Below are 18496 nucleotides of genomic sequence, written 5' to 3'. Positions count from 1 at the left end.
ATAAGAGTATAAAATAGATGTATGTAGCTATGACGCTTCAGACCAGGTACCAGAGATGACTGACGACTGGATGCCTTTGAAGCAGAGCAAGATGCTACTATGTAAGGTGCATCGCATCGTAAGGCCGTACGTATATACAAGGTACATACCTCATACATACATACATGCGATGATACGGTTGTACTCGCGGAGTGTGTACTATAGTGGGGGCGACAATAGCCTAGCTATTATGGCGTCTACGTACCTGGATACGATAGGTGGAACACGCCCAATGGTGGGTCTGCATGCAAGAGACGGGCTTGGCGATTCTCAGTCTGGATTTTAGGTTACGGTATGTAAGGTAAGATACGTAGGTAGGTTCTAGGTACGCATATAGCTTATATGTAATCCGTAATGTCTATAAGTGGTTTATAGGTGGCCTATGTATACGGAATACTTCGATATGCGTTAGGTACCTATGTATGTGGCTAAGAGGTAGGTACCGACCTAAAAGTTAGCTTAAAGCACAGGTGCTTAAAGGTGCCCAGACTTTTAAGCAGACGATTGAGATTTCGCGGAATCTTGCATTGGGATACGTAAGTGCTGCAGAGAGGATATCTAGTGCGGCGCCTTTAATTTTTAGCATCCTGCAAGCCCCACCTCGAAGAGCCCGGGTGCCGTCTTAGGTACACCACACAATGGATCCCGTGCGACACAATATGTAGTACCTACATACATTTACATATTACATATACCTACACGACGCACGTACATACGCGGTATATAGTTGCTTGCGTACGGCATGATGGCAATTATGTATGTTTAATCAACTACATATTATATCGTCTCGACTTGCCTACCTAAACTACCTCTGTTGATCTTCTAAGATAAGGAGATAATAGTTTGTATCTAGGTACTTACATATATACATATGCTAACGAGTAAGGATAAACCATTCCTGGATCGGACGAGTTTTGACCCCAATGTAAGATGACTTTTCTATATCCCGGCTGTGAAACATCAGAAACCTACATAGTATAGGCTCTAACTATGTACGAGCTCTCATCGTCGTAGTCCATCACAGGGGTCATAGAAGTGGTGAGACTGCTAATTCTAGATCCCGTCTACTGTACCTGAAGGTAGACCACATGCTGTAGTAAGTACGGGTAGATTAGCTTGGCTATTGCTGAAAACATGTAGATCCCTCTGGTCCCGTAGACGTATCATGCATGCTACTCTATGAAGCAGGTGTAACGGACCTGCTTCTGCTGCGTGGAACAACGATCAACCACTGCCGTGCATTCTAAAGCGCCACGAGAGGCAGAGCCCGCCATGGAAACGTAGATTCGGGGGGACGTTGACGATGGCACAGAGCCGTGTCCTATGATGGCGTTCGTGCTATACATCCTTTTTGTGCGTGTAAGCGTGTCTGCATCTCACAAGGCTTGACGGTGTTGCTAATGGCTACAACAGCCGTGGTCTGCGTCAGCATCCAATCGTGCATGCAGCAAAGGCTCTCGAATGCCGCGTTTAGATATAGTTCAGAGGGTGGACACAGAAGGATCAGAACTCGAGGAATGGTCTAGGTTATAATATAAACCAGCATTCTCTCGCATTTCGAACGGATGACTTGCCTAGACGACGGATATCTTTAAGCTCGCAGCATGTCACATCTGCCATACATACATGCACATACATAAACTAGGCCCTGGTCGAGTGCATGCATTGGTGGCCGTCCCTAGCTGAACGCCTCCTAGCTTCTACGGTAGGTGCATAACTGACGAACAGCTGGACATGTAGGTGCATAGTAAAGCCACATTGAAAACACCATCATTAGATCGCCCTTCTATCACATATAATTAGACGGATCGTAGTCGCCAACTTGATCTGGATAAGGGGCTCGGGTGCCTATGTGATCAATACCACTGTGCAATGGGACTTAAGTTTGAATATTCCCCAAGGTTTGTCGGAGTCACCAGCTAGATCTGGTTTCGGTCCGTAAGGAGGAGTCAGGACGAGGATGACGATAGGGTTTGTTGGCTGAATCCGCCAGTCCTAGCCAGGTCGACGTTGCAACCCTGACAGGCCCACTGAGAAGACTGGGATGGTGATTACCAACAAGAAAAACCTTGGCCCTTGGCCGGCGAAGGGACGGCCTTAGAATTCAAAAAGAGGGGAAAGACGAAAGAGCCAAGAAAAACGTGCTATGTACAAGCCTAGTCTAAAGGCGTGTGCCGAGTAAAATGCTCGATGGCCGCCGGGGCTTGCTGCAGACACGCCTTTAACGAGAAACGAAACGGTCTATTTTCCATATTACTTGTGCTGTCTACGTAAACTCGACGACCGCACCCTAAAGGGTGCTGCGCTTTAATTAAGGATTGGCCCTGTAATTCGGGATTGATCCGAAGTACTTCCGAATGGGAGGGCTTCCCATACATTCCAAAAGTATTTTCAAACTTCCATCCATTTTCATAACATTTCGTGATATTATGAAAATATTGTTTCCTTTTCAGGATTTAATGAAGGTGGGAATAGCCTCTTATTCGCCCTAATCCTTGTACGCTATCCCCAATTACAGGGCCAATTCTTAATTAAAGCGCAGCACCCGAAGGGGGCGGTTGTCGAGTATATGCGTAGACAGCACAAGTAACACTCTATTGGGCGCTTGACAAAAAAAAACCCCAATCGTCCATAATTTTGCTACTGTCATCATAAATAGGAGTGTTGATAATAACCCGGCAATCATCGCCGTTCGCGGACTCCACACCGACTAGCCGTAGCGAGGAGAAGAGAGTGACTATATAGGAACTATACGCTATACGACAATGAAGTCGGCTCAATTCCATGAGCGCTGTCCGAACCTGACTGTGAATGATAAGTACGTACGATTAATTAATATAAGTGGCTGAGAGAATCTCCCCCATACTACGTTAGAATACATAGGCCGATATCGATGCGGAGATAAGTGGCGATGCGGAGCACCGGGTCAAGGAATAAGGTCACGCCAAGCCGACCAGCCATCAAGCCCTTGAGATCGGCCGAGCAAATCTTTTTTTCTCCCTAGCAGAGAGCTACTATTCCCAAGAGACAGGCTAGGCATGTTAAGATGAAGGCTGACGTTCGGACCGGCGAAGACGAGCCTATGTAGGTACGTAGTAGTAAAAAGACACGATCGAAGTGTGATGTCGGGAAAGGCAATTCAAGACATGAGGTTGGCTAGGTCCTATAGTAGATTTTAAATAACCAACAATCGACCGTTAGCACCATCTCGAAAAGAAAGACACAAAGGGAGCCGTCCCGCGTCTCACTCCGGAATTACATAAGATAAGTACAATGACACGAGATATTGTATTCGCGCAAAGCTTCCGTACCGATGTTAGAACAGCCACACAAGCCGCCAGCGTCTCAGAAGCCCCAGTACGCCTTATATTAATTAGGTACTTTTGTGACACGGCGCCATACTATGCTCGGACTTGGTAGGTCGTGGCAGGCCATCGTCTGTAGAGATAGGAATTAGGAACAGCGCTGGTGGTCTTTTTTTTTTTTTTTTTTTTTCTCGCGCGGTCCGGAGGACGATCGATACCCTTTTCTCCTCGATGGTATCTTACTAGAGCCACCCCTAGACGTTACATGTTGGTACGCCCCGTAGGTAACATGACAGTGCACTGTCCTAGATATGTTTCAAGTTGTAAAGCCTCTAACGTTCTGGTCTTCTCTATCCACGTCTGGAGATAGGTATGCCATTTTTATGGTAGACCGGTCTCGTGTATGCGTCTAATAGTACATATCGTGCATTTGGAAGCTTTTAGCTAACTAAGTGGCTAAGTGGCATTGGTCAATGGAAGATAATAGCATAAAATTCTAAGCTGATGTTTTTTTTTTGTTTATCAGTTGGCATGTATAATTTGTGTAAGCCGAGTTTGTTACATGCAGGAGTAATAACGTAGAAATGTTTGTTAACCTTAGGTATAGGTACTTTGTGCTATAAAGGAAGATATATACATGCAGAAAACTCCAACGAACTGAATTTTTTGATAAACGTCAGTAGTATACTATTTATTATACAGTTATATTAACTAATGGTTTAGAATCACGGAAACTCTTCTGTGCACATGTATACGTTTATCTCTTATGATGGTAGACATATATTTATGTTCTTATCTAGTAAGAGCCGTAATGGAGTGTATGTAAGTAAAGCCGGTCACCTTCTACGACAAGGCCCTTAGAATATACACGTATTTAATACGGCGCGGGGAATCCACATAGCGAATATTCTCTCTGCAAACTAAGGTAGTTGGAACCCGAAAACCCGCATCATTCGATAGACAGGAATTTGAATACCTAGGTCTCCATGGAGAGAGAGGTCTTGGAAGGTTCGACATAATGCCGTGCTGTGATAGGTATGTACCTACTTGGCTTTTCTTGAAGGGTGAATTGACTAATCATCAATATCCTCCTCCACTAATCCGTACTTGCGACGGGTGCGTGTTGTGTGTGTTAGCTTCTTACCCTAGCCACCGTGTAAAGAAATTCGAGGTTCCGGTTCAGGATCTAATTTTAGCCATCATGTCTCTGCGCCCACGAGTCTGCGCGGGATAGAAATAAGGTAGTCATTTGTTTCATTTGTTTGATAGTGTAGTCCTGAACGGAATAAGATGGGCAAGGCTCTGTGGCTCGGGGGTTGGGAAGAAAGGGAAAGGGAAGAGATCTCATTTGGCTCGAACTCGATCAGTTCGCCAATCTCGGCTCGTACTGTGTGTGCATCTCATCTACATATCCCACTACACTAGGCCAGGAGAGAACCACGGCAGCCCGGGGCTTGAAAGGAAAGAAAGAATGAATGAAAAAAAAAGACCTCACTTTCCTTTCAGTTATCTTACTAATGATCTAAACCAACTTTTATCATCCAATTCTTATTATTGTCTATTAAGCCTACCTAGTTAGTAAAACCTTAATTGACTCGACTAACATTCTATAAAAAGTATTCTTAGCCTTTTATACATTCTAGAGGAAGTTACCTATCATCATTTTATGCCTATGTCCATGTGTACCTAGGTAGTTTAGGTACGTTTTTGAATGCGCCTACCTAATCGAATTGAAGTCACATTCACCTTCTCCAAGCCTTCTCCTTCACAGTCCCCGATTTGGGTTTATACTGTGCGTACGATTTTGCAAGACCAGCCCCTCATCCCGGTAGAGAACAACAACAACAACCCTGATGATTACACGCCACCGAAAAAAGAGCCACACTGAGTAGAGAGCCTGGTGTTAGTTGTACAACCCTTGGGCCACCAAGGACGAGACCCCATGCTACCACCTACAAAGTGTCTAGGTAGGCGCGGTCTATTTGAGAGTACGTACCAAAAAATAATAAAAAAATTAAGAAAAATAAAAAATATAATCCGTTCATAGAAACATAGGAACCTTACAAGGAAACTGGCCCCCCCAGACCACCAACCTCGCCAGTCCGCCAGCCCATTTCGCTATCCTTATCCACTATTCATCCTTCCCCCTCCACCCCCGGTTCAACAGCAAACCCTAGCAGGCGCACCCACACCCGGACCCGTCTGGTGCTAGCGGCTTCGCTGCTACTAATCCCTACCTTCCTTACAGTCCACAGTCCACAGTCTATTAGGTAGTCCACAGTCCACAATTCACAGTCCGCTTCCTAAAAAGCAGCACTCTTGCTCTCTGCATTGTATGTGTATTCTACACCTGCCCTGCCTACCTCCTACCCTGTTACCCTGCTACCCTTGCTAACCTACCTTACTAGTTAGCGTCTAGTCCCGTCTGCATGTCTGTGTCCCGTCTTTTCTTACCTTGACCTCTCTCAACTTTCGTACCTCCACTATCTCTACCTTCCTGCCTCCTCCTCACCACCACGAGAGGAAAAACCTTGGGCCTTTCTTTTCCCTTTTCCTCCTCGAACTTCCTCCCCTCTTCTCTCTTTTGGTGCCGTTTTGACCTCCTAATTCCCACCAGCGAACGCCATTGAGGTCCGGAGAGAAGGTATGTGTTCGTCCTCTTCCCAATTCCTACTTGCGCGCAAACTCTGCCCACCTTCCACCTCCCACCTCCACTTTCTTCCTGCCCTGCATTTCACCCTGCGCATCTGGGCCCTGATGTTCCTGCATTAGAGTTGAGAGACAGCCTCGCTTAGAGGAAAAAAGAGGAAGAGAAATAGAGAGAAGAAAAAAAACGGAATCGGGAGGAGATACATCGATGTGTTCGTGCGAGTGTTCGTGTGTATGTGTATACGTTCGTGCGAGAGACTTCACTCATTCTGTCCAAACGACCAACGACGACGACATCTTATCGCCGCTTTCCTGTCCCTCCCCCTCTCAACGTCCCCCTTCTTGCAAACCACTACGTCGAGCATAGCTCTTATCCTTCGGCTGCCACGGTTGTAGTGCAGAGTTCTAGCATACCCATTCAAAAATTTACTCTCGACCTTGATTTACTCCTTTTAACCGCGTTGGTTCATCATAATTGACGATTTCTTTAGAGCTTCACGACCTGTAACGACCACGCCGTACGGGAAATCCACCATTGCCGAGGAAGCACATTCGCCGTGTCTATTTCCCCGCAAGTGCTGAATCACAGCCCGTCGAATAAGTTCGTACGCGTCCAGCAAACGTAACACCGTCCCAGATTCACTTCCTAATTCCATCGGTTGAACCGTCGACAAGCCCAATTGGTCCGCTTGTCTCGTTTTGCCTCGGGCTCGTTGTTCCCCTGAATAAATTGAAGCCCAATTGTGGTGTTGGTTTGCACTCAAACGCAGGTCGTGCTTATTCGACTTGTATTTGAGCTTCCTTGCAGCCCATCGTGGCATTTTTGTCGAGCGCCGTGAAACTGGATCTCCCGCCGATTTCCCAGACGCAAACCCGGGGACCGTCTGACGTACCACCATACTACGGTTCCTTTCCCCAGCGCCCACCGTATGTGAGTGAGAGGTTGCCTTCGCTCCCCTTACCGCAGGCGCCATTGGCCTACTCTTCGAGTACATCGTCTCCCCGGGTTAGTTCTATTGCGTCTTCCGCGAGTTCCAACGGAGACTCGCAATCGTCGTTCACTTCAGCACCGTCTTCAAACGGCCCCAAGACGCCGTCTCCTAGTCTCCCCGTCACAACGGCGATATCTGGCCCCCCTTCCCAGGCCATTGGCGGGTACGAACAATATTCCGCGATGAATACCGCGCCTCCAGATATGTACTACCAAGCTACGCACATGTCTGCAGGCCCTGCGCCCCAACCACAAACTGTGACATCAAACGCGCTACCCCAATATGGCCATCAGCAACCAACGTTATTACAACCAGGCCCAGCACAATACTCTGCCCCTCCGTACCAATACGGCTATGCGAATGGATTGACGTCTCCTCAGTCTGCACCGCCGGCCGTTTCGGGTTCCATGGGCGCCCAAAATGTCCTACCCCTTCCCGGAGTTCCCAATCAGGGAGGTATGCAGAATCAGTACCAAGGATTTGACACGACAGGTCAAGTTGCGCCGCCGGGGATGAAACCCCGCGTTACGGCCACGCTTTGGGAAGATGAGGGTAGCCTGTGCTTCCAAGTTGAGGCTAAGGGTATTTGCGTTGCGCGTCGGGAAGGTAGGAATTTAGCAGTCTAAAAATTTATTAGAAACTAAGGAATGTGCTAACAAAGTTTTGGCAGATAATCACATGATAAATGGTACCAAGTTGCTCAACGTCGCTGGAATGACCCGCGGGAGAAGAGACGGAATTCTGAAAAGCGAAAAGGTACGGCATGTTGTCAAGATTGGGCCCATGCACCTCAAGGGAGTTTGGTAAGCTTGAAACCCCCTTTTATGGCTGAAGACAAGTACCAATAACCACCCCCTTTAGGATTCCCTTCGAGCGAGCTCTTGACTTCGCCAATAAAGAGAAGATTACGGAGCTGTTGTACCCACTGTTCGTTCACAACATTGGAGCTTTATTATATCACCCTACAAATCAGAACAGAACAAATCAGGTCATGGCCGCAGCCGAGCGCCGAAAACAAGAGCAAAGCCAAATGCGGAACGGCCCGGGTCCGACGCCTCCCGGTGGCGTCTTGCCGTCAATACAGCAGCACCACCATCACATGGGATTACCAGGACCTCAACCGCCACTTCCCTCTCACAATCCAGGACGACCGTCCCTTGACCGGGCACACACGTTCCCGACGCCGCCGACAAGCGCATCAAGCGTGATAGGAAGCATGGGCTCATCTGAGAATTTCCAATGGAGTCAACAGGGGATGAGTGGCGCCCAAGGTCCCAACCCTATGTCCATTGATACGGGTCTTAGCAATGCCGCACGATCCATGCCGGCTACTCCCGCAACTACACCTCCGGGAAATACACTACAGAGCATGCAGCCTTACTCGCAGAGTAGTCAACCTTATGACAATTCTCGTGCGGTATATAATGGTCAAACTACTCAACATTCTCCTTACCCACCCTCAAATAGCAGCCCGCAAGAGAGGAACATCTATGGCCAACCGAGTTCCTACATGAAGAGCGAGATGGGCCCTCCAGCCGGTCGTCCAGCCGGTCCTAATGAGCAGGCTGATGTCAAACCGTCAAATGGATTACTGCAACACAATGACGGTGTTCCTCACCAGTCCGGCGAAGATGAAGCTGAGCATGAGAACGAATATACTCATGACAACAATGGTTACGACACCAATAGAACATCGTATAATTATAACGCCCCGCCTGTCACGGCGTTACAAGGCGATCACCAACATATTCCTGAGATAACCGGGTCGCCTAATCATCAAGCCGGATCTGGACGAGCCACACCCAGAACCGCTGCACCGCCGCAACCGTATTACGCCCAGCAAGCAGGATACAGTACGCCGCCGCGTGTGCCACCCTCGAGCAACCTTTTTAATGTAATGAGTGGCGATCGGGCGCCCACTAATGGCGCGCCACCGCCGGATGTTTATAGCTCGCAAAACGATATGGGCGGTCCAATGCAAAATGGTTATGGTGCTCAGCCAGTTATGAATGGCGGACCAGGCGCGTTGAAAAGAGGCCGCGATGACGAAGACGACCTACCTCGTCCCTCGAGCGGTGGGCTGGACCTGAAACGTCGGAAAACGGTGATGGATGGGCCCATCGCTCCCGGATACGACACGATGAGCCGGCCTGCTTCAGTGGTGGCCCGTCGGCGATAGCCTCGACCTGGACCTTATCCAATGTGTCATGCTGATGTTTTCTTTTCTGTGCGCATTAATCCGGGTGTTGGGGCACTTGTGCGAAAATCGATTCTTTTGAGACGAATCACTTCCGCGCCATAGAGTGCAATGCCGACTACGAGACACTCCTTTATTTGTTCTTTTCCGCGTCTTTTGTATTCGCCGCGACAGCTCATCATCATGTTTAGGCCCCATCCATCAGAAGACACGATGACGAAAATTACGACTTCTTGATTGTTATTAACAGCCGTTAAAAGGCCGTGTAAATGCTTCACGATTTAACGCGTCGCATGGTGGACCTTAATTTTTTTTGAGATGATCATCGATTACTTCTTTTTTTTTATGCTGAGGACAACGAGACACTCGAGCAACGCAAAAGTCCCGCCTATTACGATTTCTAGGCGAGTAATGTTCATGACCGAGGCTGAATTTGTTTTACTTTGTTCATCACATCCATCAGCCTCGTAGAGCACGTGAGGCTGCTGGTACAATTATTTTCCTAGTGACGACATAATGACGACCCGATTTTCTTCTATTCACCAAAAGGATGTGGTGTCACTGTGGGCGTGTGTTGGAAATGTCTCTTTCTGGTATCAATGGTCATGAACTCGATGATGGAATTAAAAAAGCTATTGCTTGATACACAGCGAACTTAGATTCTAAGCTACATACAACTGTCCCAGCCAATCGTATCACATATTGGGCTGTAAGGAAATTAAGTGGAAATTTGTGACCAGCTTTCCTGGCTTTATATTACAGTAATGGGACTCTCTATTAAACATACTCCTCGCCCTTCCAGTAGCAATTGTTCAGCCCATCCCTTACGTAGCCATCATCCTATTTACATTGTGATTATTTAGAGTCCATTTCAATCTTATGCGTACGATACGCAAGCAAAAACGCTGATACCATTCATCTAGCCTGTACTCGTACCAAGCCTTGTGCGAGGTGACATTTCCTCAACAATCACAGTTATCATTACACCTGGTACCCTTCTCTCGTCGTACGGGGATGGGAAAACCCTAGCTTCGTGGAACCACTCACTATCAACTTCTCTCGCCAAGACGATGCTGTGATAGCTCAAAAATAGTCCGCTCCACTGCTTGCGCCTGCGGTGGCAGAGATCATTCACTATAGTAGAAAAAGATATGGGACAGTGAGACCCTTTTTGTTGTTAATACGGGCAGTCGGTCACACGGCGATGTGGTAGCCCGAATTATGTAAAACCCCCCATAGCCAACGTTTATACGATGATGAAGGAGAGAGGTATCAAGCTTCCCTTTTAGCGGCATAGACTGTTGTCTTATTTTCCCTTTAGTGTGTCGTTGCTATACTTTATAAGAACAAATAGACCTTAATGTACCTAAAGTACCAAGATATGTTAGGTAGTTAATCTAGAATGACTAACTCAGCGAGTACATGGCTTCATACTGCTAACTAACTGAGTCTGATGTGTTTGTTAAGCCCATCTCCAATAAGAGATAATAATAAGTATGAGTTTAGATAAGGGTACTGTTACCCACGTACCACGTCGAATATGATTTGTGATACAAGATGTATAGTGCTCTTTTGACTTCGCCCGATCGCCCTATTTCTTAAGCTGCCTCTCCGACAATACACGGTTTTAATGATGGCTTTATTCCGCTGTGACACTTGGTTAACATGAGCTTATATATATCTAACACTGTAGATATATCGACGAAACGGATTATGAGTAGGAAATGTAATGTAGCACTATACTATCGTAGGTAACGTTGAAATAAAGGGGGGAGGGGGGAGGGGGAGAGTTGTTGCTGCTAATACTCCTAATTTCAACAACCACTTCTAACGTCTATTGACATATCCCTGTTGATAATACCCTAGAACGCCTAGGTTTTGCCTCCTATCATGCCTATCACAAGCAATGCATCGTACCAACACACACAGCTTCAAGAGTAATGTTAGCTTGGAACTAAGGGGGCAACTGGATAGATAACGATAGTTAGGATATTTTGGTAAGGAGGGAAAACCCGTACCACAACTACGTATATAATTGTCAGTATAAACGACACATATGCTTAAAGTAGTATCGAAGGCACGTGGCAGATTCGGTATATCTAGGTACCTAACCTGGTACGTACATGATGAATCCGAAAGGGACCGCAGCTAGGGCACCGCAGATGGCGGCGCAGTCGTCGCACGTTAGTCGTTCGTAGGCGCCGAGCGAAGCGGGATCTCGTCCCGTTGTGTTCCAGGACAGCGTGCCCTCCACGCCGCTCGGCTCGGGGAAGGTGTAGCGTCCGCTGGGGCTCTTGGCGAAGAGCTCCGGGTGGTTCTGGAGCTTCGTCACGTCGATCCCGAGCTCGTTCTTGAAGTACTCGAGCGTCTGCTCTGGGCGCATGGTTAGGGCGCCGCTGATGCTGTCGTCGGGCTGGAATGTGAATGAGATGGTGTCTGCGCCTTTGCTCTGCGGAGCTAAGGTTTCGCTGTGCGCGGCGGTGCGGTTGAGTAGCATGAGGATGTTGGTGTAGGAGAGGAGGGACTGGAGAATATGCATCGTGTAGAGTAGCTTTGGCTACTGGTGAGGGTAAGGATGGTTAACGGGAGAGGCTATATATTGGTTACAGCTCACGCGTAAGGAATTGCTGTCTATAGCAGCATTTAAGAATGATGATGCAACTATGTGATGTGATATCTTATAGTTCAACACATCAAGAGTCCATATTTAGTCATGACGAGCAAGTCACCAGCAAAGTGGTATGCTTGCCAAGCTAGTAGCAGTTGGTAAATTGCTTCTGCTATACATGGTTGTTCTCGCCAATTACTTAAAGATGTGATATTGGCACATCTAATCAGATCGAAGATTATCTGATCTTGGAGTTGACCCGCCCTGTATCCAGTCGGTAGGTACGGGGAGAGTCGAGCAAACATGGGGGTTGGGACAAACCACACCCGTATTTGGAACCCGGTTAGTAAAAATGACTCTTCTTCTTCGTTCGGTCACGATAGAACATTTTCCTCAACCTGCTTCTCGGGAATACCTTTTTCTGGAGGGCTAAGATGTGGGCCGGTTCGGAATTCCGAGAAGAGTAAGTATATGTTGTTGCTTGTTTGTCGGTTAACCTAGAATATTAATGTTTGTGGTGGTAATTAAAGGCCCCATTCCCGCCCAGTCCCGTATTGGAGGGCACTTATACCGAAGCCAGAATAGGTTTGCGAGTTCGGCTTTACCTAGGACGTATCGAAGTTGCATACTGCATCCAGCGAGCCGTGAGCTAGGTGGGTTGACATACATCGAAATGAGTAGTGCTGAGTTAACATTATACGTCTAGAATGACTCTTGGCAACATCTTGATTTGGAACTCATGCAGTCTCATTTATTGAGATGCTAGGAAGAAGCCGTACCCATTATTATAACCAAGCGGTAGTGTTCGCTGAACTATGCCGAAGTGAAAAAGGACGTCTTAGTCTAGAAATTTAAGAGTTTCCGTAGAAACAGTATATGAACCCGGTGCTATACAATGGCCTAGCAAGGCGAATTAGACACTAGGGAGCTTTCTAATCTAAACCATGGGGATTAGAAATTAAGATCAAGGATATGGATGAGGCTTTACTACGTACAACTTCAAATCTCCTTTTCGGAATTAGGTCTGCTCGTAACGTAAAGAAGTGTTAATATACTTATAAGCCATGGATTGAGATGATCTGTAAATGTGTATCATATAAGTGCTATGAATAACACAAGGTGGTTGGGGTCACATGCGGGTTAGTCTTGGGACAGTAATTTCAGAAAGCTCAAGAGAGCGTGGGTATCAATTAGAAATGATCGACAATCCTACAATAGACCGCCTGGCCCTCATATCGTGCGGTAAGGAAATTAGATACAGTCATTATGGTAGGGAGTCCCTCGCTGGGCTTCAACCTACGTGCAAGCTAGTACCACGAGTGGTGGGAGTATTGTATGCTATTGCATGCAAACCCACTAGGTTTAGTCCTCATCTTCTTCATCTTCTTCCTCGTCTTCGTCCTCATCGCTGGTAGCCTCGATATTCGCCTTGGTCTTCTTACTCTGGGGCTTGGCCTTCTTCTCGTTCTTGGCCTTCGCTGGTGAGTCGGGGGCGTTTGCGGGCGCTCCTGAGAGATCAGGCGTGGCGTGTCCCTTGTCTCGTAGCTCGGCATTGATGGAAGGAATGGCCTCGAGCAGCTTGATGTATTGCTCGGGGCTCAACATGATACCCTGTAAGGTGGTAAGCGATTGGATGGCCAAAACACCTTTCTCCTTCCTTCCCCAACCTACGATAGCTTACCTTCTTTCCTGGCTTGAGATCACCAGAGGCATCTGTGTAGTACTCGCGGATGTTGACGAATGTCTTGCCCTTGAAACTGCTGACGGTGGCTCTGCGAGTGCCGCCCAGCTTTAGAATAAGTCAGTAAAGAATTTGGACAAGAGTGATGGGGTAATATATAATATCATACACTCCAGAAGGGGTTGCCTTCATCGTCTTTGCCGGAATCAGAGGTCTTGGCCTTCTTGGTGGACGTGGCCTTGGACTTGGACTTGGACTTGCTGCTTGACTTGACTTCCTGATCGCTTGATACGTCCTCGTCTTCGTCCTCATCGCGACGCGATCGCTTAAGGTTCTTGGTGCGACCCATATTGATGGCTGGAATGGGTTCTTGATTTGATGTTTGAGATGGTAGAGAAACTCAATTGGGGAAAATGCAAGAGCTAATTAAAGAAGAGGAAAGTAAGAAATATAATAATTGATGCGGAATGTGGGGGTTGCTATTGGGTTGCGCTTTGTCGCGTCGATGAAATGTTAAGTGCTCTGAAGACGCGCCTACCTACTATGTATGATGTAGTGTAGGTACATCTACCATGCTTATCTGAGAGGTACCTAGAGTCTTAGGTAGTCGCCGCCATACTCGCTGCAGTTAGTGTTGCAAGGTACCTGCATACACTATTTCCACATCCGATAACATTTACTGTATAGGCCGATGTATCTCTCACTTGAAGAACTATGGAAAGATACATGAAAGGGTTCCTCTGGGGTAAAGATATTATGTACCTAAGTACTTAATTTTACGAAACATCCCATTATCGCACCTCAAGGCAGAGAGTATTGTACACGACAGACGTTAGGGGGGAAGTCTAACCATTGGACCCCTAACTTCCATACATTGGATGAATCCGTTGCCAAATTTATCTTGTACAATCTACCGAATCTATAATCCAGAACCTTTTCGAACACGCAGTCTATAGAGAACAACGAACCAACTATTCCGAATTAACCGCTATACTAATACTTATAATATTAATCAACCATCTTCTATTATAGCCTCTCATCATTAATGCAATGCGCCCACTATCAACGCCCCTAAACGCCTAGTAACTTTCAATAGTTCCATACACCAACAACTCCCTAATGAATACCTCCGATGATGCGCAACTCGGCGCAGCTCCCGCCGTATCGCAAGACGAGACGAAATTAGACTCGAGCGAAACAGTAGATATATCCGACAATAACTCCCAAAGCTATCCGATAAGTCCGAAGAAACGAGATATACCTACATCGTCGAGTTCCCAGCAAGATGATATTGTCACCAAGGTGTTGCAATTTCTTTCCACAGCAACGCCTGCGACACTCGCGGCTATCGCGTTTGCACTTGCTGCTGTGACGTACTTCGTCCTTGGTCAGATTGGCTTGGTACTGATCGGAGCCGTCGGCGGTATCACGTTATTCGCGTCATGGGAGTCCCGGCATCCCGAAGTGTCCCGGGCCGTCCGAGGTGAAAGGGGTTACGAATTCTTAGATCGTATCTTAGGGGCGGCACATACTAGAGCAGTCGTACAGGCCGAACAAGACGATGAAAAGACTGCTCAACATCTGGCTCGAAGTTTTGACGACTTCCGGCCAGAAACGCGGCAGGCACTTAATGGTCTTGTCGACGCCATCGTTCGCGACTATGTGGACTGGTGGTATGGACCTATTGTGCCGTCTGACAAGTCATTTCCTCTCTCCTGCAGAAAGGTGTTGGTTAATTTCCTATTGACTATCTCGAATCAATTGGGTCGTAAGCGACCTGCCGATGCCTTCGTCGACTTCCTTACGCACACGTGCTCCATCATTATTGTCTTCCTATCTGAGATGGCCAATGCTTACTCAGAGCTTCCTTCCGATGCCAATTTGACCGCTGCAGATGCTATTTATAATTACCTTGCTTCGAATACTGAAGCACCGTTGTCGAATTTGCTTAATCAAAGACAACAGGCAGGGAAATTTAAGATGGTTGCTGAGGACTTGCTCAGCTTCCTAGATAGATCGGCATATGATTGCGATCCTGCTCGAATCTTTTTGAGGGAGATCCTCTCAACAATCATTCTTGAGGGTACTTTGCAGACATGTTCCAAAGCCGAATGGATTAATGGTTGGATTGTGTATCTTCTTGAGTCTGGAGAGACGGACTTTTCGCAAGCCATTGACGATGCGATTCAAGATCAGAAGGCCTTTGGCGACGTCGACGGCAACGTAGGAAATATTGGTCTTTCCAAGGGTAACCGCAATTCATACGAAATTGATCGAGTGCGCCGTAAAGAGGCGGTGCATAAGAAGAAGCTATCGAGAGCTGACGAAGAAATGGAGAAGGCTATGGAAGAAATGAAGAGACTCAACGAGATGATTGCTGAAGCCGACAAGTCGAAATCGGTATCAACTGAGAACCTCACACAAGCCTCCGGTCTCCTTAATAATGCCATAGAGAAGAATGCTAAGGAGCTTGACTTGAAGCTTGACGAAAAGCCGAACAGGCCTTCTTTAGAGAAACCTAACGACTATAGTCCAAGCTCTAGGGGTGCATCGATGGACTCAAAACGGGCAGGTAATACTAAAGATAGGGAAGAATCTCTGAGGTCTCCCATCTCTCTAAGATCGCCTATAGATCTGGCAAGCCACAGCTCGTCTCCGTCTGACGGACAAGGAGAGAAAATGGCTCGTAGGTTTACAAGCTTCGATCAAATCGTTCCACCAGCAAAGGAAGAACCAGAGGAAACTGACCCGCGCAACCCACCTCCCCTTACACTACACAATGCTACTATTACTATTCACGATGACGCGACGAACGACAAGAGTCGACTTCGTGGCAAACCTTCCTGGGAATATCTACTTCAGATCGAACCAGCAACCTCTCATTACCCTGGGTGGATGATAATGAAAACGTACACCCAGTTTGAGGGTCTCCATGAGAGCTTGCGACGCATTGCGACCGTTTCTGGATCGACTGCTTTTCTGGAGGCCTTCGCTACTTTCCCGAGCTGGAAATTGCATACGAGGATATCATTGCGCGGTGAGATTGAGAGATATATGCGAACAGCCTGCGCCGAGAAACCATTGGCTGAATCAGAAGCCTTCAAGCGGTTTCTAGATAAAGGTCAGGAGACTCGAATGGGTGCTAGCAGGGGGTTCTCATTCGAGTCGGTAGGAAAAGGTGTGCTCGACGTCATCCAGAATGCACCCAAGGGGGCTTTGGATAGCGGAAAGGTAGTGGTCGGCGGAGTTACTGGCGTCTTCGGCAACATCGGGCTGGGGTCAAGGAAATCAACCATTTCTTCCTTAAATGAGCAACAGACCAAGGAAGTTAGTAGCACGAAAAGCCCAACGAGCATGCGGCCATTATCAATGCCAGCTCTCCCAAGGATGGATAGTACCCCATCAGCGAATGGGTCGGGAAAAGCCAGAGATAGTCTGGACAGTCAAAGATCTTCTGTGGTCGCAGTGCAACCGGGTAAGGTACCGCCTATGGAACGGCGACCTAGTGTCCAAATAGATCCGACTCAAGACAATCTTCACCCTGCGAGGGCAGATCGCTGGGAGCGGAATTCGATCAGTGCAACGAGTAGTAGAGTACACAGCCGTGCTTCGAGCGCTGTGGCATTGCGCTCACCTCTACGATCTCCGTCCGAATTAAGCTTTACTAATATAAAACTACCACCCCCACCGGATGAGATCACAGACGACTATGGCTCTCCCGTAAGCACTCGCTTGAGTGTTGACGGAAATCCGCGTTTACTGGCTACTCCAAACGGTACCTCGCCGACTCGGTCGTTTAACTCAAGTCAAGATCAGCTACCACAATCGGGCGGGCCAGTTAAGCGACCAAGTAAGCAGTACGCGCCGCTTTCGGAGCAAGAGACTCGTGTGGCGGTCGAACTTCTTTTCGCCGTAATCAACGAGCTTTATACGCTATCGTCGGCTTGGAACATTCGAAGGACGCTTTTGACAGCAGCAAAATCATTCTTATTACGACCAGGCAATCCGTCACTTATGTCTATCCAATCACTGGTCCAAGAATCTGTTCTTGAGGCGAACTTATCGGACGATGGTATTGCCGCTCACCTACGCAAGCTTCGAGAAAACTCTCTTCCCACGGAAGAAGAACTAAAGGCTTGGCCAAAGGAGATGACGATTGAAGAAAAAGAGGAGTTGAGAGTTAAAGCTAGGAAGCTGTTTATACAGAGCGGCGTCCCCGGTGCATTAATGGGGATCATGGGGCAATCCGCTACAAGCGAGGCGCTTGGGCGAGTCTTTGACTGCCTCCAGGTCGAGGAGGTCGCCAGAGGTCTTTTATTCGGGGTCATGCTGCAAGCAATTCGAGTCATTACACACTAAGGCTGATTTAGGTACTTACTACGAGCGTTTTGCACCTGAACAACCGGGCGTATAATCAAAAAAGGGGTATAGGACGTCAAAAACGGATGATTGGAATTGTGTACAACTTCAGTGCATTTCCCCTGCCGCGACGGTCGGTGCATATTGGTATTGTCATAAACCATTGATTATAGGGCGTGTATGAGTTAGGTATATCTATATACGACGGGCCGTGCGGCGACTATGGAGTTTTTAAGGGGGGGTAGTATGGACTTCCAAGAGAGTTTCAGAGGCCCACGAAGTCTACGAACAGCGTACGAAGTTTATATACAAAGAGGTATTTACCTATTCATGAAGAAACGAGGTTAATTATTCCATCATGGAACGAAATATTCTCTTGGATAATTTAATTTAAATTCTATATTATGTATTCCTAGTTGATAGGATTTATAATCATATTGATTACATATATGTAGTTGTTCTCATCGGCCTTGACTATGACGAGCTACTGCTGAACATCCGTTATTACCCACCCCCCTATCGTGGGGTAAGTATTAGGAGATAGGTACCTGCGCTGCTATGTAATATGATTTAGGAGGTACGTTGCGGGGTAGTTGAAATAGTCTATTATAGTAGGTAATAGATGATTTAAGCATAACTACAGTACCTAATGTATAGTGGTAAAGT

At 47.2% G+C, this 18496-nt stretch overlaps 5 protein-coding genes across 5 annotated transcripts; 2 read left to right on the top strand and 3 right to left on the bottom strand.

Annotated features, from left to right (window-relative positions):
• Positions 1-6445: 6445 nt before the first annotated feature.
• F5Y00DRAFT_259771 (uncharacterized protein) lies at positions 6446-7142 on the bottom strand (the record flags this gene model as incomplete). Its single annotated transcript, XM_048010931.1, has 2 exons — positions 6446-6893; positions 6976-7142. 2 exons carry the CDS (start codon positions 7140-7142, stop codon positions 6446-6448), a joined length of 615 nt encoding a protein of 204 aa, XP_047867162.1.
• On the top strand, positions 7079-9737 carry F5Y00DRAFT_17427 (apses-domain-containing protein). The gene is made up of 3 exons (XM_048004912.1): positions 7079-7591; positions 7656-7788; positions 7847-9737. Exons 1-3 carry the CDS (start codon positions 7168-7170, stop codon positions 9162-9164), a joined length of 1875 nt encoding a protein of 624 aa, XP_047867161.1. The 5' UTR covers positions 7079-7167; the 3' UTR covers positions 9165-9737.
• A 1552-nt stretch (positions 9738-11289) lies between these two features.
• On the bottom strand, positions 11290-11721 carry F5Y00DRAFT_259769 (uncharacterized protein; the record flags this gene model as incomplete). The annotated part of the gene is made up of 1 exon (XM_048010930.1): positions 11290-11721. The coding sequence occupies one exon, from the start codon at positions 11719-11721 to the stop codon at positions 11290-11292; it is 432 nt and encodes a 143-aa protein (XP_047867160.1).
• Positions 11722-12948: 1227 nt separating this feature from the next.
• F5Y00DRAFT_230674 (PC4-domain-containing protein) lies at positions 12949-13992 on the bottom strand. The gene is made up of 3 exons (XM_048006934.1): positions 13641-13992; positions 13472-13579; positions 12949-13401 (listed from the first exon to the last, which is right to left on the bottom strand). The coding sequence occupies exons 1-3, from the start codon at positions 13818-13820 to the stop codon at positions 13153-13155; spliced, it is 537 nt and encodes a 178-aa protein (XP_047867159.1). The 5' UTR covers positions 13821-13992; the 3' UTR covers positions 12949-13152.
• Positions 13993-14294: 302 nt separating this feature from the next.
• F5Y00DRAFT_230673 (PXA domain-containing protein) lies at positions 14295-18280 on the top strand. Its single transcript, XM_048006933.1, has one exon. It carries the CDS (start codon positions 14591-14593, stop codon positions 17828-17830), a length of 3240 nt encoding a protein of 1079 aa, XP_047867158.1. The 5' UTR covers positions 14295-14590; the 3' UTR covers positions 17831-18280.
• The last annotated feature ends 216 nt before the right edge of the window (positions 18281-18496 follow it).

This window comes from Daldinia vernicosa (genome assembly GCF_022497035.1).
Source record: "Daldinia vernicosa strain CBS 139.73 unplaced genomic scaffold F5Y00scaffold_11, whole genome shotgun sequence".
NCBI classification, from domain to species: Eukaryota; Fungi; Ascomycota; class Sordariomycetes; order Xylariales; family Hypoxylaceae; genus Daldinia; species Daldinia vernicosa.
Note: the sequence above shows the minus strand (reverse complement) of the source record. Positions and strands in the feature narration are given on the sequence as shown.

Excerpts from the sequence above, each read along its gene's own strand:
- F5Y00DRAFT_230674 (XM_048006934.1), bottom strand. The coding sequence starts at position 13,820 with ATGGGTCGCACCAAGAACCTTAAGCGATCGCGTCGCGATGAGGACGAA. Across the intron at positions 13,580-13,640 it reads AAGGCAACCCCTTCTGGAGT|CTGGGCGGCACTCGCAGAGC; the intron begins GTATGATATTAT and ends CTTATTCTAAAG. Across the intron at positions 13,402-13,471 it reads ATCTCAAGCCAGGAAAGAAG|GGTATCATGTTGAGCCCCGA; the intron begins GTAAGCTATCGT and ends ACCACCTTACAG.
- F5Y00DRAFT_230673 (XM_048006933.1), top strand. The coding sequence starts at position 14,591 with ATGAATACCTCCGATGATGCGCAACTCGGCGCAGCTCCCGCCGTATCG.
- F5Y00DRAFT_17427 (XM_048004912.1), top strand. The coding sequence starts at position 7,168 with ATGAATACCGCGCCTCCAGATATGTACTACCAAGCTACGCACATGTCT. Across the intron at positions 7,592-7,655 it reads TTGCGTTGCGCGTCGGGAAG|ATAATCACATGATAAATGGT; the intron begins GTAGGAATTTAG and ends AAGTTTTGGCAG. Across the intron at positions 7,789-7,846 it reads ATGCACCTCAAGGGAGTTTG|GATTCCCTTCGAGCGAGCTC; the intron begins GTAAGCTTGAAA and ends CACCCCCTTTAG.